Below are 27,660 nucleotides of genomic sequence, written 5' to 3'. Positions count from 1 at the left end.
TTCAGTTATAAGACAAGAGTGAAGTCAATATAAATTCAACTGAACAGGAGCAAAATTTTGCTATTAATTTTTGTTGATGGAATTAAACTATACCTTTCAGTCAACAGAGAAAAAACAATGCAACTTACTGCACCACCTCGCAGTCCAGGAGCACCATTAGCACCGGGTGGTCCTGGAGGACCCCGGGCTCCCATCAGTCCAGGAGCTCCGGGAATGCCAGCGGGACCCTAAAAACAAACCAAAGACACTACATTAGTCAAACTTGAACATTCTTTTATGAATATCTCACTTAAATATCACAAATCTATTGTCATGCAAAATGCAAAAGAAGCCAGTAATGTGTGGACGAGATAAGGGTGAGGAGTGGGAACAACTTACCATTTCGCCTTTACCACCAGGACTACCACTACTCCCAGGAGGGCCCTAAGTATACAAAAAACAGTTAATGTATTAATAGTAATGCAAATAGTTCGTATATACTTGAAGTTGTTTGTGTGGTAATTAATGTATTGGCGAGTGTTATGCTTTGTAGAGATTAAGTGAATCCTCCAACTATAACACAACATATGAAATGTAGTCAAAAGATTCATCATTATCTAAACAGATTAAAGGTAATATGTACTTGGTATAAATTATTAAATGATACATAAATAGAAGAGATTTTGAAATTGGTTCTTCTCTGAATTTTTATGATTGGTGATTAGCTTGGGGCACATTCTTGAAAGCATCAGAAAACTATTCTATCTTCTATTCTTTTATATAAACATAAAAAATCGTGAATTCTGAAATAGTGCAACAGTCAAAAACTATCATTTTTACTACTAATCAAATCAGTATGTGTCACAGGAGGATCATTTTAGAGCACTAAGCAACAACTTTTTCAAAGTAATTTTCACTGATAGCCATATTGAAGCACATGCTTTCATGGAGTAAGTGTAGCAGCACTCTCCCTCTCAACTATGATACTTACAGGAGGACCTTGAGCACCAGCATGTCCCTGAGGTCCAGGTTCTCCTCTTTGTCCAGGGGCACCATTTGAACCAGGAGACCCTGCAGGTCCAACTTCACCCTAATGGTAAAACCATATGTAGTCAGTTCCTCTCACCACTTCTACTCACTTAGCCACTTCACCCTTCAGTCCTATTTAAACCCATCTCCCAAAGGTTGGAATAGTAGGACTCTATACTGCAGGTAAAGCAAGGAATCATTCATCATAAAGGCAGAGAAAAATGTAACTATGTGTGTGATTGTGTTATCAGTTTCCTGGAAAGAGTCTCGGGAAAAAAAAGAAGGCATCAGAAGAAATATCAATAGTTGAATGCTAGGGACTACACCTCTTTTAGAATCAAGAATAGGGCTTTAAAGACATGTATAGATAAAAGCTATCCATTTGACTGATTTAAAAAATCAGTTGCAAGAAACAATCTAGTGCTTTTCTCTTGTCTCCAACATATTTTTATACCCTTCTGTAGAAACTCATATTTACCTTAGCACCAGGGGATCCAGGGAATCCAGCAGTTCCAGGAGGACCAGGAGGGCCCTAAAAAAATGAAATACAATTTCAAGAGCTCCTTTTCAAACAAATGAAAGCCAGAATACTAGTAAATAAGTAAGCACATATAAAGAAAAGAAGACATTTATGCAGATAAAAAAGATATTCATACTTTATGGATATTATATGGAGAAACAATGTGGTAAAATAAGAAGAGAGTGAAATCTAAAATTAGAAATTCTTGGTTTCTCCCTACTTTGCCATGAATTCCATGACTTAGTGCAGATTACTTTTCCCTGAGCTTTTGTATTCAATTTTACAACATGGAGGTAACATCTATTTTATCCATTTTGTAGGGGTCTTTAAAGTGCCATGTCTTATATAAGATGTTAACTAACACTGAGAGCACCATTAAATGTTAGCAGTTGGTCAAGCAGAATGAATGTCAGAACCTAGATTTTGCTTATGGGCTCAGTGTCAGTTTTAATCATATGGATATATACAATATTGAGTATTGGGGCTATGATACTTTTTCACTTTTTAAATTATAAAAACGGTCAATAGAGATGCTAATGTGTGTGTTAGATATATACATATACATATATGTATATACCTGAGTGTGTGTGTATATATATAATATTAAATAATCCACAATCCATAATTTCTCATTACCCTACAACAAATAAGAGATAGAAAGTTACTTACTGGTTGACCATCACTGCCTCGAGCACCGTCATTACCCCGAGCACCCTAAAAAGAGAAGTTTACATTAAATATCTATTTAATTCTGAATGACTGGTCATGAGTAATATTTTGACTAAAATTCTGACTCAAGTGAGCTGAGTTTTCTTCAAGTACGTTAAAATCTGCTTACTAATTATATATTTCAAAGTCAATATATTGTAAAGACAATTCTGATATATACAGCAACAATCAAATGTAGAAGGATTGGAATCTGTGTTTTCAGGACTGAATGCAGATGTAATGGCTTTAATTGCATATGAACAGTTAACACAAAAATTCTCAATAGAGATAATTGGAAAACATTTATTCATTTCCTTTTAACTATAGCCAAAATGTTATCACAGTATCGAGTATAATTTTGTAGGAGGGTCTTTTTTCTAACGTATTTTTACAGCCTGGAATTTACTGAGACACTAATCTGTCACTTTGGGTTGTAATTGTGCGATGTTAATTGTGCGATGTTAGTAACAATACTCACCGCGGCTCCAGGAAGTCCTGGCCGTCCTCTCTCACCAGGAGCCCCTCTTGGACCCTAGAGAGTAATATTGAAATATGGTCTTACTCTAATCCTGACATGTGTAAGAACAGTTGGGGTGGGAGCAAAGACAGTTTTAGGTAACAATGAGGTTAATAATAAAACTGAAAATTATGCATAAGAAACATAATTACCATGGGTCCAGGAGCTCCATTTTCACCTGGAAGACCATTTTCACCCTAGATACATATAAAATATGTTACTATTTTATACAAGAGGAAGAAAATATTATTGATTTTTAAATACAGAATATTATGGAAAAGCTTATGGAGCCTAGAAAAAGATATACATTTTAACAATATTAATTTTCTGTTAGTATTTTATTTACCAGAAATCTCAATTTCTGAATTTAAAAACTTAAAAACTAAAGAGAAGTAATTGATAAGTTATACTAATATGCTCAACTATTTCTAATCTAGACTCTTCAAGTTATCAGTTTTCATGGAAGCGTTAATAGAATATCTCAATTAGTTATCATTATTCATACCTAATAGGTAAAGTTCGGGTAAATTTCAGCAAACAAGTTAAGCCTCACAATATGAATCTTAAATGTAGCTTTAATATTTAATGAATTTACTTATGAAAACGTGATTTTGTTGTGATTTACCTTTAATCCAGGAGCACCTGTTTCACCCTTTTCTCCATTTCGTCCATCAAAGCCCTAGGGAATGTATAAAAATAGCAAAATTATTAAAATCTGTTCATCTAGAATGATTGATAAAGTTTACATTGAATTTTTCTAATTGGTCTTTATAACACTACTTGCAAAATTAACTTAAATAATTTAAAACTTGTTTAAAGGGGTTGAAGATATTTCATACTGATTTTACAGCAGGAAAACATGAACTAACTAGAAAGTGCAATGTAGTCTGATAAGAAAGTTGCCTTAACTATAGAGTAGCAAACATGAGTTTCATAGATTTTGTTATAATTAAGTTAATAGGTTATAGGCACAGTTGCTTGAATGTATGAAATGTTTTGCATAGAATAAAGTTGTTCAACTCAATCTATAAATCATATTAAGTCAATAAAAACATAATTCATAAAATGTTTTTATTTTTCTGATAGTGGTAGTAAGAAAATATTTTTCAAGAGTATTTTATACACTAGAAATCAACTCCTTTATTTTGCAAAAAATGGCTACTTTGGTCAACAAATAAACTTGGTAGACTTAAAAATTTCAAATTAATTCATTGTCAGAATCATCCTTTTGGGCACATAATTGTCCAGTTAAATTGGTTAGTCAAGTAAACATAGCCCAGTGGAATACCTTGTAAATAACTTAGAAACTCTACTTACTCTGTGTCCTTTCATACCAGGGAATCCAGGTATCCCAGCTGGACCTTTGATACCCTAAAAATAATGAATGAAAAAATATTAATGAACCTTCAAATAGAATCACAACCTAGTAGTAAAACACTTTCTGTTTTTAAGTTTAGTTCAATCGAATTACATAATAGTTTTCAAGCAAAGTTTACTCCAATTAATTTATTAGATGCTGAAGACTTACTGGAGGTCCAGGCAATCCTCGCTCTCCAGGTCGTCCGGGTCTACCTGATTCTCCCTAGGTAGAGAAATAAAGAATACATAAGTGCTCATGTATGACAAAATACATTGTAGACAATAAGCAAAATGATTACTTTGTATTTTTCTCATGAAGGATTCATTAAAATGGTCACACAAAATGTATAGTTGAGATCAGCTTTCTTGGTGGAAGGCATGAGGAAGACCTTTCTCACTTTGATATAAGCTTATAAAGAGATAATGCAGGTGCTTCTAATCACTGAAATAATATAACCCTTCCTCAACCCAGTAAAAAGAATTTGTCATTGGGGATTAAAAGGGAAAGAAAGAATGCCATTGAATTGAAGGTGTCTGCAAGTTCTCAAGTTCATTACATAGTGGTATCAATTTCATCATTACAAGAGGCAGGCAAAGACACTTATTTCCCCTCCAGTTAAATAATATATTCAGTGGATGAGTCTTCTTAGCAGTCAAAAACCACTTTAGGGATTTTATTCTAGAATTCAACAAATGATAAATATATGTATAGGTATGCAAATACTGTATAACTACTCAAAGATTAGTATTAGCTAAAATGTTGTTAAGACAACAATATTTTGAATAACATTTTTTTCTTCTGGGATTCTGACATAAAGCATATACTGTTTAGAATACCCCAAGTTAAATTTTGCTGTATTCTTATTTAATTTTTAAAAAACTTACATCTTTTCCAGCAGGACCAGATGGACCCATAGCACCAGGAGGTCCTGGAGGGCCCTGAAAATAAGGAAATAAAAAAATGAATATATTTGTAAGTTTTTCTGTTACAATTTATTATTAAACAGTGTATGTATTCCTGGAAGGAACCTCATTTTAGAAAATCCTTTTAATGTTTCTCATGATGAAAATGATACTTACTGAGTTAATATTATACCTCTATTACATCAACTTACTGTTAATAAAAATTGAAAACATCATATATCTGTATTTTATATTACACATGTGTATTCATAAATTCAAATGTATTTCTACATGTTTTGAAATATTAAATATATCTGAATATAAAGGTATTTCTAAATTTCATGAAATATTGTATTTAAATAATTATTTTACCTGCTTATTACAGAGCATATCCTTCTAAAGGACTCTCTTAGATTATGTTTATTTCTACTGTCTAAGATATATGCATATGTATGTTTATATATGTAAATATATATAATTATATTTATCAGTAGATTAGATATAAGAGTGAACTGAGTGGTTACAGAAAATAAATAAACAAATTCTAATTTGTATCAGCTCTGGGAAGTGGACTATTTTGATGGCTAATGATGAGAGAATTCCTTTATTAACTAGTGTCTCTAAGATAGCTAAACAATTGAAAGAGTCCAAAAGACTCGATAAAATGCTATTTGTTATTTGCAAATTTAAGGGTAAATTTAATCTTCATTCTGTAAGGGCCTATACTTGTTTTAGAAAACAAAGGTAGGTTCCATATAGAATGATCAACTTATATATACATATAAATTTAATTGTTACTTACTGCAGGACCAGCTTGTCCAGGTTCACCAGGGGGTCCTTGGTATCCTGGAGATCCCTAGTGAGTAGAATATGTAAATATTTTAAAAGTAACAAAATCTTCATATAATTCATTTACATCTTGACAGTAAGAAATCATGATTGTGAATGTAATCAGCAAATTTTACTCCAGTTTATAAATATTGAGACCAAATTTTTTTCAGATCAGAATGAAGTTAATGCATTTCATTGCATTCATTGCAATCCATCGAAACTGAATGGTTTTGAACTAAAAGCCATATCACATGCAAATTAATGCGGTTTAATTTTACCAGGGTTTTAATTGCCAATAATTGTTGGTGGAAAGGAATTAAATATGGAATTCTATCTTTGAAGCCTTAATCAGTTTCTTGGTTATGACTTCTCCAGTTAACTGGGATTATGCATGCTGGAATGGCTGAATTACAGCAGAATATATACCAATTTGATTTTTCTAAAAATGAAGAAGAAAACACCACTAATGGCTATACTTACAGGGGAACCAGGATGACCAGATGTACCAGGGGGACCGGGAGGGCCTGGGGGGCCCTGGAATGTGAATTTGAATGAAAAACAAAATAAATGAATGCAAAATACACTTTATCCAAGCTTCAAAACAATGTCACTTGCATTGTCAAAACTGTGAACAAATATATCTCATCTTTTGATAACTATTCATGAGATCTACAATGGTGATCTTAGCAAGCAAACATTACTGTAATGAAATTCTCACAGATTCCATATAAATTATTAATAAATGTTATAAAATGTTGTCTTGAATTCCTAAGGAAGGGAATTAAAAATCTGGAAAAATTAGTACACAATGCTATGAAAATCCCTGCAATGTTAGGATTATATTGCACTGGTGAAGAAGCAATTTCTTGCTTGCCAGCCAAACTCAGTGCAGAAAAACATTTATTGGCACACTACAAATCCTATAATCAGTTATCTAAAATAATAATGTAAATCAACTATAAAGTCCATAATTATGTTGATATATCTATCACAGTTAATTGACATAGAGATTTATATGGTCACACAAGAATCATCATACACAGGACAATTGATTGATCGTTGTTCAGAAATACAGATTAAACTAGAAAACCTTCAGCATGCTGAAAACCGTATGCTTCACTTTTGTAATATGCTGTTTGTAAATACTGATAGCAAATTTATAAAACAATAGCTTGTATATTTCCTTTTTCTCTTATAAAGACTTTACTGAAATGTTAATAACTGTTGACTTTGGTTTTTGCTTTTTAGTAAAAAGTTTATATGTGATTAAAAATTGGATTAATAATGTGAATGAGATAGAAAGAACATGATAATGCTACCATTTTCTTTCCCAACCTTATTAGGAATAAGCTATTTTGTACAATTCCATAAAAATACTGAATTCCTAGAAGAGCAACCATTCAAGATTTTACAAACTGGAAAGATAATAAAGCTCTAAAATGCTGAGAAACATTTGTACATACAGCTGGTCCAGGATAGCCACCGAGTCCTCCTACTGCTACTCCAGACTTGACATCATATGAATCATACTGGGGAGAATAGTTCTGTGGCGAGGAGACCAAACAGATATGATCATTTTAATAGACAGTTCATAAGTCTTTTAAAAAGCATTTAGAAGTGCATGCAACATCTAGTAACCACTGATAGGTTTTTGTGTGCCAAAAGATGTGGTATGTATTAACTAATTATCTTGTTTATCCTGTTTTTCTGTAGATTTAGACATTAGATATCCTACAGAAGCATTTTCTTGTGTGATGCACAAATCTTTCCACTGTGTTAAACGTTAGTTTCCCCCAATTTTTCCTATTGTACTCTTACTTCAGCTGTTATTTCTGAGCAGTGTCTACATCATTACAAACATAGGATCATAGGCTGTTTGAGGCCAAAAGAGTCTTGAGATCATATAATTACACCTTCTCATTTTGAGCAAAAAAAAAAATGAAGTCAAATTATTTTTTCAACACTTAATGATGCAAGTAAAATTCATACCCCCTGGATTCTGGTTAATATGACTAAAAGATTCACTCAAAAATGAACATCTCCACAGAAAATAAGTCAAAATTAGTAGAAAGGCTCATATGCTTATTGGATTTCTTTGAAGCTTTTTTTTAAATTCTAAGTTTTAGGTCTAGAGTTAGGTTCTATTTGGTTACTAGAATAAGAATAACTTAGACAATACACTTTGGTTCTCGTTGAATTGCTTTTCAAAAAGCACTTTTTAACCTCACAAAGATTTGTATAATATATTTTCTTATTTCGCCTAATTCCATGCAGCAGAAATTTTGTCATATTTATTTATTTGGTTGTTTTACATGCAGATTTATTTGGTTGCCATGCTTCAGGAGAAGCAAGATATGCTCTGAAGGATTAGCAAGAGCAGTTTCATAGGCAGAAATAATCCTGTTCAATAGGAATATTCACAGTTCTTCAACTTCTTTTTGTCCAAACTTTTAGAGTCTTTGACATTGGTGTTAGTAAGAGAATAAAGTATAGATATAGTACTAACTAAATTATGTAGGTTAATTTTTTTCGTAAGTTGATAGTTCACTTCTTAAACATAATGTGTATGCTATACATCTGCTGAGAAATTGGCAACTTTTCTAAGTATATAGGAGCAATGACATTAGCATTATGAGAACAAATGAATACTTATAAAGCACTTAGAATAGTGCCTAATACATAGAATCACTAAATAAGGATTTATTAAATACATAGAATCAGAGAACAGATACAAAGAACTCATAATAGTGAGATATAATATAGAGTAAAGAAAGAAGATGAACTAGATAGTTTTATGAGGGGATTTTTTAAGTAACGTAATTTGTTATACCTGAGGACCAGTGGGGCATGATTCACAGATTCCAGGGGGGCCAGGAGAACCAGGGGAACCTGGTTGTCCTGGAATACCAGGGTCACCATTTCTCCCAGGAATACCAGGAGGGCCCTAAAAAAAGAGGTAAAAATAAATTAAATAGTGAAAAATCCTGGTGATTCAGAATCATTATCAGATTGTTGTTTCTCCACTTTATAATATTAGGACTCAATATAAGTAATATATTTTCTTTATAACACATATTTTTAATCAAAATCATGTGAATAAGTATAATGTATTCCTTTGTATATTGACCTATATATTTTATTTAAACTGATCATAGGGGTGAAGACATAATATGAAGTTTGGGAAATTGAAATCTTTACATGTACAATTATGGATTCCCAGTCTGTTGTTTGGTGCCATTATTCAAATATGTGGTAATAAAGATAATGTATGATGAAAGTTCAAATTTAGAAAGGGTATGAACAGAAAAAAAGCAAATTCTTACTAGAATTATCATTAGTATTAATTTTATTCTACTGAAGAATGTTTACTTACTGGATCTCCCTTGGGGCCTTGAGGTCCTTGACCATTAGGAGGGCGAGTAGGCTAATAAATGGAAAATAAACAAGTTAAAGAAGACAAGGAATTTGCATATTATTTCTTAACCCAGATTCTAAGCAATACTTATCTTTACATTGAAACGTCCACTTTTTACTTGTAATACAAACATAGCTATTTGACGAACATGACTTTCATTTCTTTTTAGGCTCCTATGATATAAGAACTATTCATGTGTCTAAATATGAATATTGAAGGTGCACAGTTTATCTTTGAACTCACAGCAGTTGGAGGCTGTGGGCAAACTGCACAACATTCTCCAAATGGAATTTCTGGGTTGGGGCAGTCTAATTCTTGATCGTCACATATTATGTCATCACAGAGAACGGATCCTGAGTCACAGACACAAATTTGGCATGGTTCTGGCTTCCAGACATCTCTATCCGCATAGGACTGACCAAGATGGGAACATCCTCCTTCAACAGCTGAAAAACAAGTTAGATGACATGAAGTTTCCTCAGGTTTTGCTGAAATGTGATTTTTGTTACTCTGTCAGGGCTACTAACAATAGCCAAAGTTGAAATAGTTTGAAACAAATAATTTCTTCCTTTCATTAGAAAATTATATTTGTCCTACATAATTTGCTAAGTCACAAGGAATTAATTAAAATATCATATCTGCTTATTATCATAAAATTGGCATACCATAGTCAATTTTCCTTAAGATCAATAGGTATTTTAATTTCATTTATAGTAAGAATTAATATCAATGTATATCACACAAGCATTTAAACATTTATTTATTAATGGTACAATTGAAAATAAGCTTTTCTACCCAATTGCTATTCTTTGCCTTAACAGCAGATGGGAGCATTAAACTAAAAAGATGATTTTGTCACTAACTCTGAAGACTTTCTGGATTTTATTAACCTAGTTGAGAAATTCAGGGGAAAACTGAGCTAATCTTGGCACCATAAAACTCTACCAGATTTTCCTGGGAAAGCTTTAACAGAACTTATTGTGTGTATCGAATGTCACTGTTAGCTCTATTTGGCATTAGTTGGTCAACATGATATGACATAATACATTGTATATCCCATATGGATGTAAAGACATTTCCAAATCACCAAAAAGAAAAGAAAAAGATGTTTTTAAAATAAATATTGGCAAGGAATAAGTAAAAATAATAGGGAAAATATGAATCATAACCATCTGTATTTGTGGCTTAAAATGGTAAAAAAAATTGCTTCAACCAAAATTTTAGACTTGCTTCATAATTATATACAAGGTACTGAAATTTCAGCAACTATTAACTATGAATCAGCTTAGGAACTGCCAAAACAAAACCTGGTCTCAATTCTTAAAGCATTAGTTGTGTATTGTGGTTAAATGCAACTTTAGTTCTTGACGATTGGTATGATAGCTTGCCAGTAATTAAGTAAATAAATAAGTTTCTCAGCATCTGCAAAAATTTTTGCAAACAACAAATGATGCACTGTTCAGTAATTTATATTTTTGTGAGACAGTGAAATTTTTATTTTCTCAAAGCCAAGATATTTAAAATGTCTACTGAAGGAGGCCTGCTTCCGAGTAGGTAAGTAGTTCAAAATTAGTTTTTGCTGCCTAGTGGTCAAGAGGCCTTTTAGTGGTCCTAAGATTTTTCCATCTGGGCACGACATGCAGCCACAAAAAATCACCTTTTCAAGTTCTTGTTTCTATATCTTCTCTCTGTCTAGGGTAATAATAATTTAGGTTCATATTTAAATGAGTTGAAATGTTCAGCTGATTTAGTAAATGTTCACCAAAAAGAATTTCAAAACCTAGACTCTAGGGACTACTGAAATTGCTTCCCCCTCTCATTTCCATTTGTGTGTTCTGATACAAATTTAATGATATTGTACAACACACTTGATCTATTTGAGAAGATAGATAATCCATTCTTTCTTCATGTTACAATTTCTCAATGTAGTTTACAGCTAATGAAGGAAAGCTTCATTTTTTAAATGTAATTTTAAGTAGGCAAATAATTTGTTTATTTAGAAAAGTTATTCTAATTCCTCCTCTATGTTTGAATCACATATATGATAACATGGGATATATTTTCTATATACATTTCCTAAGCTTTTAAAGGAGAATTTCTTAATTCTTAGTGAATATAAAAGCTCAATACCAAAATGCTTATCTCAGTGCAAATGAAGTAGGCCTATTTGAATGGTGTTATGGAAAACATATTTAAGAGAAGAGCAAACAGTCATTTACACATTGGTGTGAAGAGTAATAACATAGGTGAGTCTATGCATTAAACTCATTACAGAACTGGCATCTTATATTTAAGTACTAAGTTCACCAGTTTGCAGAAAAGGTCTGAAAATTTGGGGTTGGAAGATTGTGCCATAAAATTACATGGAGCACTGTAATTACACTGGTTCCTTTTCTCAAAATGAACCACTTAAAAATTTTCTCCAAATCAACTTTATATGAAATGTTCCTACAGATTAGTTTCAGCTCAAGGTTTTCCCATTAATAATGTGTATTTTAAGCCCCCCAGATCTATCCTCAAAAACATTGTTAGATTGTACGGATGATTCTTTAGATTTTTGCCCCTGGATCAGGAACATCTTTTCACACTTAATACAGCATGTGGGTTATGAAAAACAGCTATTGAATACTAAAGGCCTATTAAAGACAAATGAAGATAATAGTTAAAGCTAGGCTCAAACATTTCCTATTTTAAGTATCTTCTATGTGTTCTTGATCTGCCTAGAAATTAACATAAATGCTTTTCCTTCCTGTGTATTCATCCTCCTCTGTTTATGTCTCATTAAGGGTGTCCTCACATCATTAGAAATACAGTACTTTCCATTTGTTCTGCTAATTACTAAATAAATGAGCACAATATTGACATACTAAAATTGTAAATGAGCTAGTTAAAATTGGGTTAAATGCAATGTTGTAAAAATTAAGGTTGTTATTTAGCTTATTGTTTCCAAATTTTACTAGACACATGTTATAGTACTCTTTAAAAAAACACAGTGGCCTCAATATAAAGATTATTTTAGTGCAATTTAAAAAATTGTCATATTCTTAAAATATTTTTTCCTCTCACCTGCACATGACAGTCAACATGGTGCGTGCATGTTTTGTTTTACTTTAGAAAGTCATATTGTTTTAAGTTAAAGAAGAGAGTTGGAATGCTTAAAAAATAAGAATTAATGCAACTTTGTTTATTGCCATAAGTTATTTCATATCCACTTGAAATAAATTTGGCTGTCCTGAAAAGTCAGTTCCTGTAAAAACTTGTGGCTGAAAATTAGCCCTTTCTCTGTTTTTCTACCTTAGTTACCTTTGCTGAAAAAATAGAGTTTTGTGTAGCTTCCTTTATCGTTCCATGCATGGCAAAATATAGTTAGCAATATATTCTACTGAAAGTTAAGCCTCTTAGATTAATGTTTCATGGACCTAGTAATATGTGTGAAAATCATGGCAAAGTCAAAGTCAAGGAAAAGAATATTTTGTTTCTAGAGGAATAAAAATGCTCTAGTTAGCCATTTGCAACATTTAGATATAGAATAGAAAATGGGATTTTGAAATAAGTCATCTCATATTATTCTCTTCATTTCTTAGGAATCTGTATTCAGAGTAGCTTTGGTTAAAATAATAAGTTAATTTTTCCCAAAAATATTAAATAAAAGGCAAATATTTTCATTTTACTATTGGAAAGTAATGGACTTTCCAATTACTTCCGTTATTTTAGTTGTTTAAATCTCTCTGTTCCAATTTGTAATTAATTTTAAATTCCGTCTCCCATGTCATTTGGTGTTTCTGTTCCTTACTACAAAGTACAATTCTGAAAGAAATTTACTTGTGATCACACAAGCAATGTATTAAGCTCAATCATCTCCTTGTTGGGATCTATAATACAAAACATATTGAAGCTAACACATGACTTAAACCACTCTTAGCTGCTTCTTTCCTAGTTTTCTATTTTGGAATTTTAGAGAAAAATAAAGCCAGATAACATAGTTTTGTATTTTTAGGTGTGCATAAAGCTTACTTTTTTGCGATTCTTTTGTTTCCATTCTTTATGTTAAGTTATGCTGACTTGAAGAAATCATATTGTTAGGACAAAAAATGCAGATTATGTTTGTCTTAATACTATTTTTGGAGCAATATTATTATTATTATTCCCTAAAGCACCTAATTAAATTAGTTAATTTGGCTTGAATGAAAAGTGAATATTTTTTCCTCTTCTATTCTTACTGAATCCTTATCTGGGAAAAGATGTATAATCTGAAAATCTAAGAATCACAGATATGTTTTGTAAATTATCATAATTTATTTTCATTACTTTAGAAAGCTGAATATTTTGTACATGTGGGTATTTGGCATTCATACAGTTTCCAATTGAAATATGTTTAGTTTGCCTTTTAAATGATACTGTTTGGAAAACATAAATTTTAATAAAATATTTTTTCTGCTGCTTATATCTTTATTACAATATCTTAAAATATGTTAGATTACTTAACAAAAAGGGCTCTGAAGAAAGTATCTGGAGACATTCTAGGTGAATAATTTTAATTTAAAAGCACTGTTTTACATAGACAAAGAAGATTTTATTTATTCCTGCTACCTCCAGGAAAAAAAATTGATAAATTATCAGTTGTAGATATTTTCTTGTTTCATATTTTATAGATATATGATTTTTCAATCTCCAGTTAGAAATGTCCTTTAAGTTGATTAATATTTTATCCTGTTAAAAATAAAAATAATTAGATAATTAGAAAATTTAAAGTATCTTATATCTAACCAACAGCAATTGCATATATAATAAAATCTGCTTAGTGTCAAATTATAAAAACATTGAAGAGAATATATTCTACTTATTACAGTTGGCAAACAACTGTAAATTGTATAGTTTTATAAATAAAATTTTACATTTCACCATCCTTATCACTAAGTTACTAAGTACTTTAATTTCTTCCTTAGAGTAATTTTATTTGCCAGCATTAGTAAAACTAGTGCTAAGTAGAGCTTGTCTAGTACCTCCTAACTTGCAGGCACTGCTCTGAGTAGTTTGGATATCTATTTTGCTTCATACTCCCAAAGGCCTTATGAGCTTAGAGCTGTCATAATCCTAATTTTACAGATGAGGAATCTTAACCACAGAAACATTAAGTAATTTCCCAAGGTTACACTGTCAGGGTAAAAAAGAAGATTTGAATGTAAGAAGACTTCCTCTAAATTTGATACTCTTAATTACTACATTCTATTTTCTTTCTGCTATTTCAAAACTGAATATGATTAAAGAAGTCAACTCCAAAGCTCTGTCCCATATAATTTTTTATCACTGCAAGGTTAAAATCTGAATCTAGATAGGTATAATTTTAAGGAGAACAGTTCTCTGCAAAATATCTTTTCTATCTGGCCTCAAAACAGGAAGATGCCATCTGGAGTTAAATTCTCCTGTTTATTTTCTCTTGACCTTATGAAGAAGGGTTATATCTCTAAAGTTACCCTGGTGACATCCAGACCACCAACAGAATAAATGTGTGACTCAGAAACCCTGCATACGTTTTGCTGTACACAAAAAAGTAGGATTCTAACAACAATAGTACCAGACAGAAAAGACTTCTGCATCCAGTGCAAAAATATGTTTAAGATGTCTCATTAACACACTGTTTTTCAGAAAATATAGTTATTAAATGATTCCTATTAATGCTTATCTAAGTTCATTAGAAGTTTTCATTGAATGAAACGCGAACGTTGTGAACATGCTATGCAATTTCAAAGAGTATATCTATGATTTTAATTTACTTGAGAAATGCAGTCTCTGTCATCCTCCACAGAAAATACTATACAAAAACAGTTTCAGAAAAATGTATGCCATTTTACTCAAGCGGTACTTTCTTAACACTAGAATTCAAAGGAAATTTAACTTTTAATAATTTCTGGATCTTTTCTCTTTGATGTTTATATCTTTTGGGCATTTTGACTCGTCCTCTTTCAACGTTTCATTTTGCTCATTAAGACTACATTTTAAACATCAGTGCTTGACCTCAGTCATGGAAAAAAACAAGGGTTTTATTAGTTAATCTGAAAGGAATCCACTTCTGCTGTGTTTTCATTAGACACAGACTGAAACTCTGGTGGTTAATGTAACTCCCCAAACTGCAGTTCACAAGTGATTTATGTAAGAATAGCTATCTCATTTTTTCCGTTGTCATCTTGACATGAAACAGGCAAAGTTTCCCCTTTGAAAAGTCTGGAGAGTTTTTTTTACACTATATGACCTTTTTTTTTTTTTTTTTTTTTTTTTTTTTTTTTTGAGCGTGGAAACAATGGGATTGAGCTTTTTTCCTAGGGAAAACTTTTACAAGAAACAGTTCACTGAGAGAGTTCCAGAAAGTTATTGTAGACCTGGAAACTTTACAACTGTTCCTCATGTCCAGCAAAAGCAATAACATCTTTCATCTTTAAAGCTTTAATTCTTAAGCAATCTGCTTTAATCACTTCAAGGCGGTGATATCACTAGATGTTACAAAATTAAAGAGCTGGGCTACATAATTTTTGGAACTCTGCACCAAAGAAGCCATTCACAATGGAAACTGTGGAGTTTCGGTAGATGGCACTCTTTTCTCTGAGTGACAACTCAAGTCCAGCATGTGACTGTAGATGTAGAACAGGGGCTTTCCTGAGGAGCTGTCCTTTAGCCTCAACTATAATCCTGGTAAACTCACAGCCAATCATTCTTGATTTTTAAAAAGAAGCCTGTAAATAAGACATCAATCCAGGAATCTGAATTAGTTAAAAGGCATTTAATCACAGTCTTTCCTTCTTTCCCAGAATTGTTCCAGTGGCTTTGCTTTCTTGTCTTATAATGCTGAATTTTACTTAATTCCAGAATTTAATAAAAATACCTTTTTATGTGTAGGCCTTTAGATCATTTAAAGAGTATTCAACATTAGATGAGCTAAAGTCCTATACATAAATAGGTATTTTTGAAAATCCAAATTTTTCAAAGCTCTAGTATTACCTGAGCATTTTTCCTTCCCTAGAAATAAAGCTCAGGTAAGGAAATACAAGTATCATGAATGGAAAACACAAAGTGTTGCATTATAATACTTTATTTACTCACACAGAACTGGTGATAATTTCTTTTAAAATAAGATCCTGAGCTTCTGGGCTTTAAAAAATAAATGTTCTACTCTCTATAAAATTGAGTATTAAACAGAAAAATACTTATTCTTTCTTCACCTTTAGAAATGCATTATTAGCTCATGTACTTTCTAGGATGATATATGATTTTTCAGTATCTCCTTTCAATGGCAAATAGTTACAAAACTAAGAAAATTCAAATACTCTAATTTTAATGTGTGTTCTGTAATTATCTAAGACTTAACAGAATATTGGTCCTAGCTTTGACTTTGTCATTTTCTAGTTTTGTAATCTCAAATAAAGCACTGATCCATGTTAGGTGACTGACACTGAGATGTGTGAGCAACTATGCATCCTCTCCGCTTAAAAATGCAGTTGTTCCTAAATTTATAACATTTTCCTGTAGTTTAATGTGTTTAATTGTAGGGACAAATGCAAACCAGAAAACCTGAATGTTACCTGAGCAAGTTATAAATTCCCTCTTAAAGCATAATGAAAAATATACTCTCATGACATCTATCAAGAAACTGATTCTCTGAGTCCATTTACAGTTTTAAAAATCTCAAACAACTAAAGGTCCACAGTTTATTTTACTGGAATTATCACTGTAGCAAAATATAGAAACTCAAACATTAGTACACATTTAATTAAACTAAAGTTTCTGCTTCTGTCCTAATGAAGCAGCATTACTTAGTACCAGCTGTCTATAATCTATCTAGCAATTAAGCAGTGAATAAAATACTTATGTCAAATAAGGACTACATCAAAGACATGAAAAATATATTTAAAAAATAGTCATATGTGGAATTTTTTAAATGGCCATAACATTTAAGCTAATTTCCAAAAAGTCTCTGAATACTGTTACCATTGTGTTTGTGTGTCAGTATATGTGTTTGCAATATTTATCTGTAGCAGACTAATTTCCTTAGGAAAGCAGTGTTAACATTTAAAATTCACGCATATGATTTTTTTAAAGCTCATTATAAACTACTGAAGCCAGCTACGTAACATTAATATTGGCATTCGTTATGTAAATGGTAACCAGGCTTGTCAGCCACTAGGTGACGCATCTTTGCACTTAAAATTTGGCATGTTTATAAACTACAGGAAATATAAAACAGACCATGTTTCTCCATTGGTGGAATATAACACATGAATTAAATACAATTTTCACAAATTTGTAAGGAGACCAAAATTCTTTTTGAGGACTTCTTTATACCCAGAAAATGCCTGTGTGTGAACTAGAAGTGAGTGTTCATTAGAGCTGTGCTGTCTCTGAAGTTATGAGGACATATACAAGAAACACCACCCTAGAACTTTATGACCGTTCTCAGTGTGCTGAATATTCACATGCCTCCTGTAACTTTTCCAAACCTTATCTAATAGCAGAATTTTCTTGTAAAACCCACAGGGAACGTAAGATGTACTGTCTTAAGTCAATTAAACTTTACTTTTATTCATGACAAAAAAAAAATATAGGCTGAACAGTTCTCTTTCAACTCTTTTTGAGCTTAAGAGCACACAAACACTCATCAGTAAAATTTTATATTTATTGATTATTTTTTGCATCTGAAGAGAAAAAGGGAAATAAATACAACTTAATGTGATGATAAGGTACTGTAAGTGTCAAACACTCCCCCTCTAAAGTTGGACTGGGAAGAAAAATAGCCACAGGGCTTACAAAAAGCTTGCAACCACTAGGCAACTACAAATACATTGCAATTTTTTTAGCTAAAACCTCCAAGTTTGTAGTCTTTTCAATAAATGGGTGGTGGGGGATAGTAGTCATTTGGTATCCTAAGAAAGGACTGTGAGTTGCAGCATCTCCTGGAAGGAGCAGGATAGGGAGGAAAAGAGGAGAGGAATAAGAAAGGAAGAAGGATTGTGAGTTCAGGGGAAAGAAAGGGCAAGGAGACAAGGAGAGAGAGAACTAAAAAAAGAAATGGAGGCATAAGGAGGCAACATGGGGAGTAGGGAGGGAGGAACAGGCAGGGAAGACAGAGGAGGAGAGAGGAGTAGAGATGGGCTTGCCTAGGGAGGGGTGGGGTGATGAGTGAAGAGAAGTCTAAAGGAGCCAAAAGGGGTGGAGAGAGATAAGGAGGAGGGGAAAGGGAAGGAGAGGAGGGGTAAGGAGGAGAGGAAATTAAGGGAACAAGGAATATGGGTGTTTCTTTTCTTTTTTGTCCATGGGCTGAATATAACTGAAGACATTTCATTGTATATCTACCCCTCCCCTCATACACACATTTACATGTATTACCTATGAGGACAACAAAGACATTTGATATTACAAACAAAAAACAAATTATCATGCAATGTCTTTTGCAAAATCTATAAGGTTAAATGTAACCATGTTTAGTTATGTGCAGTAAAAATTCTCTAGTAATTTCCCGTAGCTATCTTTACATTTAGCATTTAAATATTTATTTCTGTGGAAGTTTGTATTCCAATTTGTTCAGTATTTTCATGACTATGGTAAATAAAAGAATATTTTCACATAAATAATGAGACAAATGTATTTTTAGGAGAAATTAGAATATGAAAAATATCACATGCAATTATTAGAAAATATAGCTAAACAGCTTTCTGAAGTCAAACAGTACTAGTATCTTTACCTTGTTTGTAGCAAAGTCAAAACTCCTGTTAAAAAAACATTTTTAAAAATATTTTCTTCATTAATATGAATGCAGTTAAAATGTAGAATATGTGGAAAATATTAGTCCCTTAACGTCTTGCTACTAGAAAATATGAATTAATCAATCATTCTTGAAACAAAATAAAAACAGGAATAATAAAATATTTTAGCAGTTTGATCCCTTTGAAGAATATTTATAGGTATCTTGTTGCCGTTTTACAGAAATATATTCAATGATTCTGATAATGCATAGTACCTTCCTTTAGACTGTTCTTAATCCATGATATTTGAAACGCATTCTTATTTAGAAAACAATGCTTGATATTCTAACTTTACAAAGAATCCAGCAGACAAAGAAGAACATAAAATTATTGCAAGAGACCAATAACTTCCAGACTGCCTGGGGAAGTATTCCAAGATGTTAACAATCCAGGAGGGAAAAATTTTAAAGCCATTTTTAAAAGTTTCCAGTGCCTTCAACATGAAAACAAGTTAGTACAAGAACATCTTATCTTAAACAACCACAGAACTCTTAAATACACACATAACACTATTATTTTTCAAGTAATGTAAAAGCACAACTATAGTCAGTTCAACATTTCACAATTTGGAGCTTATAGAGGAAATTATCTTTAATCAGGCAACTGATTTTCCCCCTTTGCACCCCTCTTCGTGAGGAGAAGAAAAGACAAAAATCCCATAAAGTTCCTTGAAATCAGTACCTACTCACCTTCCTGTTGTGCCAAAATAATAGTGGGATGAAGCAGAGCAAGAAGTAGCCAGCTCCCCTTTTGCACAAAGCTCATCATGTCTAAATATCAGACATGAGACTCTTTGTGCAAAAAGGAGAAAAGAAAAGCAGTTCAAAGTAGCACCATCAAGTTGTTCCCTGCCCTTCAGCACCGGGCCCGTCATAAAACTCAGCCACTGAGATTCCTTTGCTTTGGCCTTAAATAGGAAAAAGTTTGGCTTCCCTCACTTTCCAGCCCCTTTCTGAAATATGAGAGCCGCACCCATCCCCTCAGCAGTAAAAGAAATGATAAATATTTCTTTTTCCCTTATAGAAGACACAACCCACAGTAACAAAAAGAGCACATCTGGCGTTTGTATGCATCTGCTTATGTAAAAGTTTGTTACATATTTCAGTCTTACATATATGTTTGTATAACTTAGGAACGTATAGAAATGCTCTGCCTTGTTTTAATATATACAATGTAAATGCATACATTTTTATTTCCCCTTATAAAGTTAACAACTCCATAATTTTGAAAAATTGCTGGATGCCCATTCATCCGGTATGTCTAATTTGCAGAACTGATCTTCTAGAAGATTTTTATGTTGGGATTTTGCCAGAATTAATCCTAACTCAATTTAAATAGGGGACTGTAAGAGATTCACTGAAAGAAAAGCCTCCGTTTGCCCCTTTGACTCATCCACCCACCCTGGGTCCTAGAAGTTAAGTTTCAGGCAAATGTCAAAAGACAAAGTATTTGAGCTATGTTTACATGGCTTCCTAAAAGTTAGATACTTATCTATAGCTGTTTCCATTTCTCACAAATTTCTTTAGCAAGCCAGAGTGCTTTCTTGTGAGATTTCCAATTTTTATGTTGCCTGGGAAAGACAGAACAGATCTTTCTAGAGAAAAATTCAGCCTTTTCATGACATAACTTTTTAGGAAACTGGAAGAGAAAGAGTTTATCACATAGAATAGCAAAAGAGTACCAGAGAAAGTGGTCTTTTTTTTCCTGCATTACTCTAAAGATTAGTATACATATTTCTAATTTAGACTTTTATGTGTATACTTTCCAGATCCTCATCCACAAAACTTTCCAATATATTTCTGGATCTATCAAGCAGCAATTTTTGTGTCATATTTGAAAGAGGGGCAAATACCATTTATAGGTCTTTTATAAATCTCTGCAGGAAAAATATGCTTGTCCACAGTATAAGGATATATCTGGCAGTGGAGATATTTCTTTACACCCTAATCATCAGTTCACAGTTAGTTCATCTATCTCTATAATCTACAGTGGAAATTTCAATTCTAATCAAGGTCACTTGAACTAATTTTCTTCATGTTCACCTAAACATGTCCATCTCTATGCCTGTGCACATACAATTCTCCCCATTTCACACCAATTCATGGAAGTCACTTCCTTATGCCCCAATGCAAAACTTTCCTCCTTAAGTAAAATACCTCCTTTAAACTTATTTTCATCTTTCTCTTTCTTCTAATTTGTGTTACTAAATTTTCACTCAATTCGTATGTGTATTCCCAGGTGTACATGAATCCTGTAAGTAGGGACAGTGGCACACTTGCTTTCTTATATATTTTTGTTTGTTTGTTTGTTTGTTTTTTGAGACGGGGTCTCCTTCTATCGCCCAGGCTGGAGTGCAGTGGCGCAATCTTGGCTCACTGCAAGCTCCGCCTCTAGGGTTCACACCATTCTTCTGCCTCAGCCTCCCGAGTAGCTGGGACTACAGGCATCCGCCAACACCCCCGGCTATTTTTTTGCATTTTTAGTAGAGACGGGGTTTCACCGTGTTAGCCAGGATGGTCTTGATCTCCTGACCTTGTGATCCACCCGCCTCGGCCTCCCAAACTTTCTTATATCTTTAGTCACAAGGAGCACAAACCAAGACATCTCAGTGTAGATGACATCATTCGATGACAGGAAAGAAAAACTAGAATGAGACCAACCTCTCGTGTTTCTTTATTTTAGATTGGAGAGTCACTGCTTGGGGGCGTGGGAGAAAAGTAACTGTTCAGAATGGTCATGAATATAAGCTTTTCTACTGGATCGCAGTAGAGATGTTGGGGAAACGCTGCTATATGCATCTTTCTGTCTTTGAAACATCTTTGTCCTGTACATAAAAAATATTTCCTGTGTTCACACCAATTCAGAAACATAGTTTTTCTCATGATGTCTTTGTATCTACATAGAATTCATATATCTATATTAGATTTCTCTCATTGTTTTAGGTGGTCAATAAAAGCTGAAATTTATTGAATTTCTTCATCAGATTTATTTTCCACTGTGAAAAATGAGAAATGTTATTTTAAAAATAATGTTTGTTATGCTTTATTTTAGGCATTATAAATAAAATTACTACTGTTCTAAAATTCTTAATTTACTTAACTATTCAAATAAAAGCCTTATACTCATGAGAAAAATTCATGATTGATGCACTCACTTAAGAAACATTAGCCGATGCTTTGCATATGGAAGGATTGTTGCATTTTAAGGTCTCCAGGAGAGACCTAGAAAATTCATTCTCCAGATATTCTGATTTACCATTCTTCACTACCTCAAATATATGATTTTATTTGGAGGTTTTGCACTAGGATTCTTTGCATTCTGTGTCCCAGATCCTATTTCTCTACCTCCTATCAAAGCATTTCTTTATACGGGGTCAAAGCATTTCCTAATACAGGGTCTGAACTAGGTGATATGCATACACTTCTGAATCCTATTATGCCATCCAGGAACTGCTGTCCTCATTGTTATCTAGACACACATTTCTTCCCATACTTCCCTGACTTCACTGATGTTAACCAGGACACATAAACATGTCATTTTGCTTTTTGGATTGCATTTAGAGGTTTAACTCAAATCTAAATACCTGCACCAACTGAAGCACTGATTTATCTGGATCTCCTTTAACAAAGAGAGTGCCTGGAAAGATGAGGCAAAGCAAGGGTGTGGCAGATGATCAACCAAAAATTCAAATCTTTTCCAATTCAGTGGAAAGTGGAGTTTGAGAGAGATGCACAAGCACAGCTGTGATGAACTCAGTAGGCCAGTGAATGCCAGCAGCGCTTTCTACAAGAGCACTAAGAAAATCAATTATCTCTATCATGGAAAACACATGGAACAGAAATGTTTCAATCTTTCTCTCTTTCCTCTCCCCTCCCCTTTGTTGTGCTGCTTTATGTGTGATTTTCTTTTTGAAGCCAACCACATGCTTTATTTTTAGGGACATTTTCTAGGTTTCAAATCACTGTAAAGCCTTTAAAAAAGTACTTGTGATAATAGAAATACCAGTACAACTGTAAAATACAATGCAGGTCTTTTTTTATTATTCCCAGAGAGGTGGATCAGTTCACTCTGTTGATAAGGGTAAAACCACATTTGAAGAGTTGTATTTCCTTTAAAGGAATTTGAACAAATACTAGTATGTGCATAGTGGAGCCAGAAATACAGTTGAAAAAGTCATGTTGTACTTGCAGGACTTAAACATATTTAACCATGGATATTTCCAGGATTGAGGCAAATTATACCAGCAGTGGGACATGATAGTCCAGTATTTGGGTGATTATATGACCAAGTCTTCAAGACCCTTTTCTTTAATTTCCCCTTAGTCCCCAAGGTAGAGTTCATTGACCCCTTGTTTTTTTTCTTATAGAACTATTTTAATAACCATTTCTTTTTAGCCTAGAAATTTCACTTTTGTACAAGATTTATATTTTATTCACATTTAGTAAAATAAAGTTTTAGTAAAATTTAGTTAGGAAACACGAAGCATCTCAATTCCTATCTATTCTTTGCTATTAAACTTAAGGTTCTAAATTTTTATCTTTGTATGTTGCAGCTGAAAAGCATCCCAAGAATGAACAGAAACTTTAAAGAGGTTACATGACTCTCAAAATTACTCATTGGAATTGTAACTAACTAAAAATTTTCACTTTTGTACAAAATCCATGTCTTCTTGACATTTAGTAAAATAAAGTTCCAGTAAAATTTAGTTAGAAAAAACTAAATGTCTTGATTCCTATCTATTCTTTGCTATTAAAGCTAAGGATCTGAATTTTTATCTTCGTATTTTGCAGCTGGGAAGTATCCCAAGAATGAACAGAAAGTTCAAAGAGGTTACGTGACCCTCAACGTAGTTCATTGCAATTGGAACTAACTAGCACACTTTACAAATATTTTCACCATGCTTTCCACTAATCACTGATTGTGGTAAAGATATTTTTATGCAATTTAGAGTGTGGTAAATACAAATCTGACACTTAATTTTGTATTTTTTCTAATGAAGCATTGTGAAATGATAGTGTTATGGAGTTAATGGCCAATTTACAAAAATTACTATTCTGATTTTTGTCTTGTCATTAATCTTTCAGTAATTTTCAGTATTGTATTTAAGTAAAAGTTCACTAATTTACACTTAGTGAAGTACAATCTTAGAGCATGCAAAACCATTTACATATGTGTTTTTGTGTGTTTATGTATGTATATGTTTATATACCCCCCACACATATATGTATAACTAAATACATATGTATATACTTTTAAAAGCTGACAAAAATTCGAGCAGGTAAAATTTTCTAGAAAAATTCCTTAATATACATGTAAGGTAACTTGTATTTGTTATATCAATGTTCCTTCACATAAGTAGATAAGTATCTATGAGTTTTCTCTTATGTAGACATAAACCTGTCACCTGAAATCTTATTTAACATAACAGACTATTAACCATTGAAAGGGAAACTACTGGCAAGCCTCTACTTGAATTGTGAAACTTTCTGAAGTATTGTAAGCATGTTCTCTTGAACGAAGCCCTTATATACTTATGTTTTAATTATAGCTTTATTTGCTATCATAATTATTATTGTAATTATATTTGCAAATTCATAGAAAATTGAAATTCATCTCCTTACCTAATCTCATTCCTGAATAGTGTGATTACTTTATAAATTTACCACAGGGGTGACACAGAAACTGGGATGCCATATCGTGAAGCAGCTCAGGAGTTCCCTGTTGAGTCTTCAGTTAACTTAATCATTCTCAGGGTTGAAGCTCCACTCTGCAAATCCCACTAGACTCTCCATCAAATATAATTTGTCATCTGAGTCATCCTTAGGAATTCTCAGCAATATCCAACACAGATGTAACAGCTCTTCAGATGTAACCAGTTCTGTGTAAAGATAAAAGGAAAGCCCAAATCATGATTTTCTGATAGATACATGAGCTAGGTCAAAGCCAAACAGGGAATCTATATGCTTCAAATGGAGACTGATTTTTAATTCCTATCAATATCCTTTCTATTCAGATACACAGTGGAGGCTCAGATTTAGGATCTTTGATTCCAAATAATTCTTAAGTACCCCAAAATTGAAAGCCTCCTCATCAGGCTCCCTTGCCTAAAATAAACAGACATAAACAGGCCTTTCTGTGTTTAACTTGCCATGACTATTAAATTGTCTACTAAATTGTCTAAAGCCTTCAATTTTGTCTATACATTAAGTCATGTTTAAAGACTCTACATTTAGGTATGTTCTTGGTATATGGAACATTATTCTTGGAGGAGGGATGTCACAGCAAATAGTCTCCTTTTGTTCCCAAGGATTCAAGTGTTGCCCTCTGGAGACTTGGCTTTCTTGTGGCAATGTCCATTTTAGAAGCATTGTTTTGTACTTCTTTATGTACTTATTTTATTCCTTTTTATAACCTTTTTTGTTTCCTACCCTCACTCACTTTTAAAAATCATGCACAGTAGTAAACACAGTCCCTTGTACACAATGAATACTGATCAATGTAAAGGAGACTGACTGAATTAGGATGGTATTAAATAGTATTTAAAATATGAAGTGTTTAATAATATAAGCATTTCTTAAAAAAAAATAGGACCCAGACCATGGATCAGTTTTTGCTCTTCACCTCTTTATTTTATAGATACCAGATACATTTCATAAAGTGATTAAGGTAAAACATGTGACTCATGAAAATAAACTACTCCAAGTAGAAAATCTTCACATAAAAATTATGCCATATTGATTATTCAAAGTGTTAACCTTTGGATAACAATACTAAATAGATGAATATAATTTGATTTCTATTATTTCATGTCCAGCAACCCTTTCTATTTCTCAACCTAAACCCAGCAGGATACAAAACACTATTTTAGATAATTCTTGATACGCAATTAATCTTGATCCAAGTACTATCTTCTTAGCAAATCAAATGGCTCTTTTTTTTTTTTTCCAATACCTACTCTACATTTCTGGGTTTCTAAACCTTTGCATATACTCTCTTTCTGTCTAAAATGATTGTTCCTCATTCTATATGTTCAAATCCTATTTTGAAGATTCAACCCAAAGATTAAGTAATCTACACGATCTTTCTGATCCTCCCTGTTAAAATCATTTTGCTCTTCCTCTAATTTACCTTACCTTTCCTATGCCTTTTAGTTTATTTTAATTTACATCTTTTATGTCCTTTACTAGGCTGAAAGCTACTCCAGGGAAAAACTAAGGTTTATCTTTCATTTTATACTTCATTGTAGCTATTACATGGCCTTGTGCATAGTATGAAATTAATAAGAATCAAATGGCAAATGATTTAAAATATGAAACACTTAATCCAGAAAAACACATCTGAAGTAATCTATTTCCTTTGTATCCTTTAGATCTCATGTAATTTTCAATAAGTTAATTATTTCCAGTATTTCCATCACTCTTGAAAAGGAAGGTCACTCTTTCCAGCATAGGAAGTCTTTGGATTTATAATGGATTTAAAAAACTTCCAGATGTTATGAATTTATTTATAAAATAGAAAAAAAATAAACAATAGAACTAGTTAGCAAATAAATTGAAAGCAGTCAAACTCTCTGTTCACGACAAGTATTACGAGTCAGAGACTACGAAAAAAAATGTATAAAATAGAAAGAAATACAGGTAATTTACCAAGGATTATGAAAGAGAATGACAGAAAAGCCAAAAGTTAATTTCAAAATGAATTGAAATAATTGAACTAGAAATGCATCATAATAGTAATTTATTTTTAGTTTAGGGTAAAAAGAAAAAAAGACATGAAAATGAGCATCATGAAATTAAAATGCTCCAAAGAGGAATTATCACACTTTTTGTTTAAATTGTTTTCACTTTTCTTGACTCAATTTCCTTACTGTGAAAATTTTAAAAGGAAAAAAATTGTGCAAAATGTCAAATAAAAAAAGAAAAAATATGAATCAAAATACTGAAAATTCCTTACCTTCCCACAAATACAGACACCCTACATGTAATGTAAGACAAATATCTAAAGCTTTATATTTTATTGCTTGATTTATTAGCTTCAATTCCCATGAGAATTGTGAGAACTTCAGTCTGTTTAGTTGAGCATGCTAAGGATACATACAAGGCAGGTAATAGTATTCTAGAGTGGTCCCTTTATGTGTAGGAATTGTAATCCATTTTTTGGTTGTTAAGAGCAAGGTAGCTGGAAAATGGGCAACCACATTGACCTAGATTCAGCATCAGGGGTGTGTCACTATGGATTGTGTCCTGGTGTCCAGCTGAAACAGTCACTTCTAAAATTTTAGTTAGGGTGTGGCTGGCGGTGTTAGATCAACAACTGAAAGCTAGCGTTGGAGGTAATGTGTGATCAAACTGGGTAGCATTGTGTGAGATTTCCCTGACCCTTCCCGTTTCCTAACTTGGAGTTATGCAAGTGACACACTTTTTATGGTGAGGAAGGGGAGAAAAAAAGTACATTGCATGGTTATTTGTTATGATGACTAACTGGGAAGAAATAAGTAGTTAAAATAAGGGTCTTGAATTATTTTATTGAAATATTGATACCAATATTTCCCATTCAAAATATGATCGAGAACTGTTTGATCTTTTGTTATCATACGGATTTAGAGGGG

The 27,660-nt window shown here is 32.6% G+C and overlaps 1 protein-coding gene across 1 annotated transcript in view; it reads right to left on the bottom strand.

Moving 5' to 3' along the window:
* COL3A1 (collagen type III alpha 1 chain) overlaps positions 1–19,944 on the bottom strand; it is a 38,239-nt gene extending 18,295 nt beyond the window's left edge. The window contains exons 1-18 of the mRNA XM_007965602.3: positions 19,742–19,944; positions 9,505–9,707; positions 9,220–9,270; positions 8,677–8,790; positions 7,310–7,390; positions 6,327–6,380; positions 5,818–5,871; positions 4,998–5,051; positions 4,282–4,335; positions 4,071–4,124; positions 3,379–3,432; positions 2,906–2,950; positions 2,715–2,768; positions 2,198–2,242; positions 1,487–1,540; positions 971–1,069; positions 379–423; positions 129–227 (exon numbers count right to left, since the gene is read on the bottom strand). Coding sequence (XP_007963793.1) covers positions 129–227; positions 379–423; positions 971–1,069; positions 1,487–1,540; positions 2,198–2,242; positions 2,715–2,768; positions 2,906–2,950; positions 3,379–3,432; positions 4,071–4,124; positions 4,282–4,335; positions 4,998–5,051; positions 5,818–5,871; positions 6,327–6,380; positions 7,310–7,390; positions 8,677–8,790; positions 9,220–9,270; positions 9,505–9,707; positions 19,742–19,820 — 1,293 coding nt within the window. The 5' untranslated portion in view covers positions 19,821–19,944. The remainder of the gene's footprint in view (positions 1–128; positions 228–378; positions 424–970; positions 1,070–1,486; positions 1,541–2,197; positions 2,243–2,714; positions 2,769–2,905; positions 2,951–3,378; positions 3,433–4,070; positions 4,125–4,281; positions 4,336–4,997; positions 5,052–5,817; positions 5,872–6,326; positions 6,381–7,309; positions 7,391–8,676; positions 8,791–9,219; positions 9,271–9,504; positions 9,708–19,741) is intronic.
* Between the last annotated feature and the right edge of the window lie 7,716 nt (positions 19,945–27,660).

The sequence above is a fragment of the Chlorocebus sabaeus genome, chromosome 10 (assembly GCF_047675955.1).
Source record: "Chlorocebus sabaeus isolate Y175 chromosome 10, mChlSab1.0.hap1, whole genome shotgun sequence".
Lineage (NCBI taxonomy): Eukaryota > Metazoa > Chordata > Mammalia > Primates > Cercopithecidae > Chlorocebus > Chlorocebus sabaeus.
Note: the sequence above shows the minus strand (reverse complement) of the source record. Positions and strands in the feature narration are given on the sequence as shown.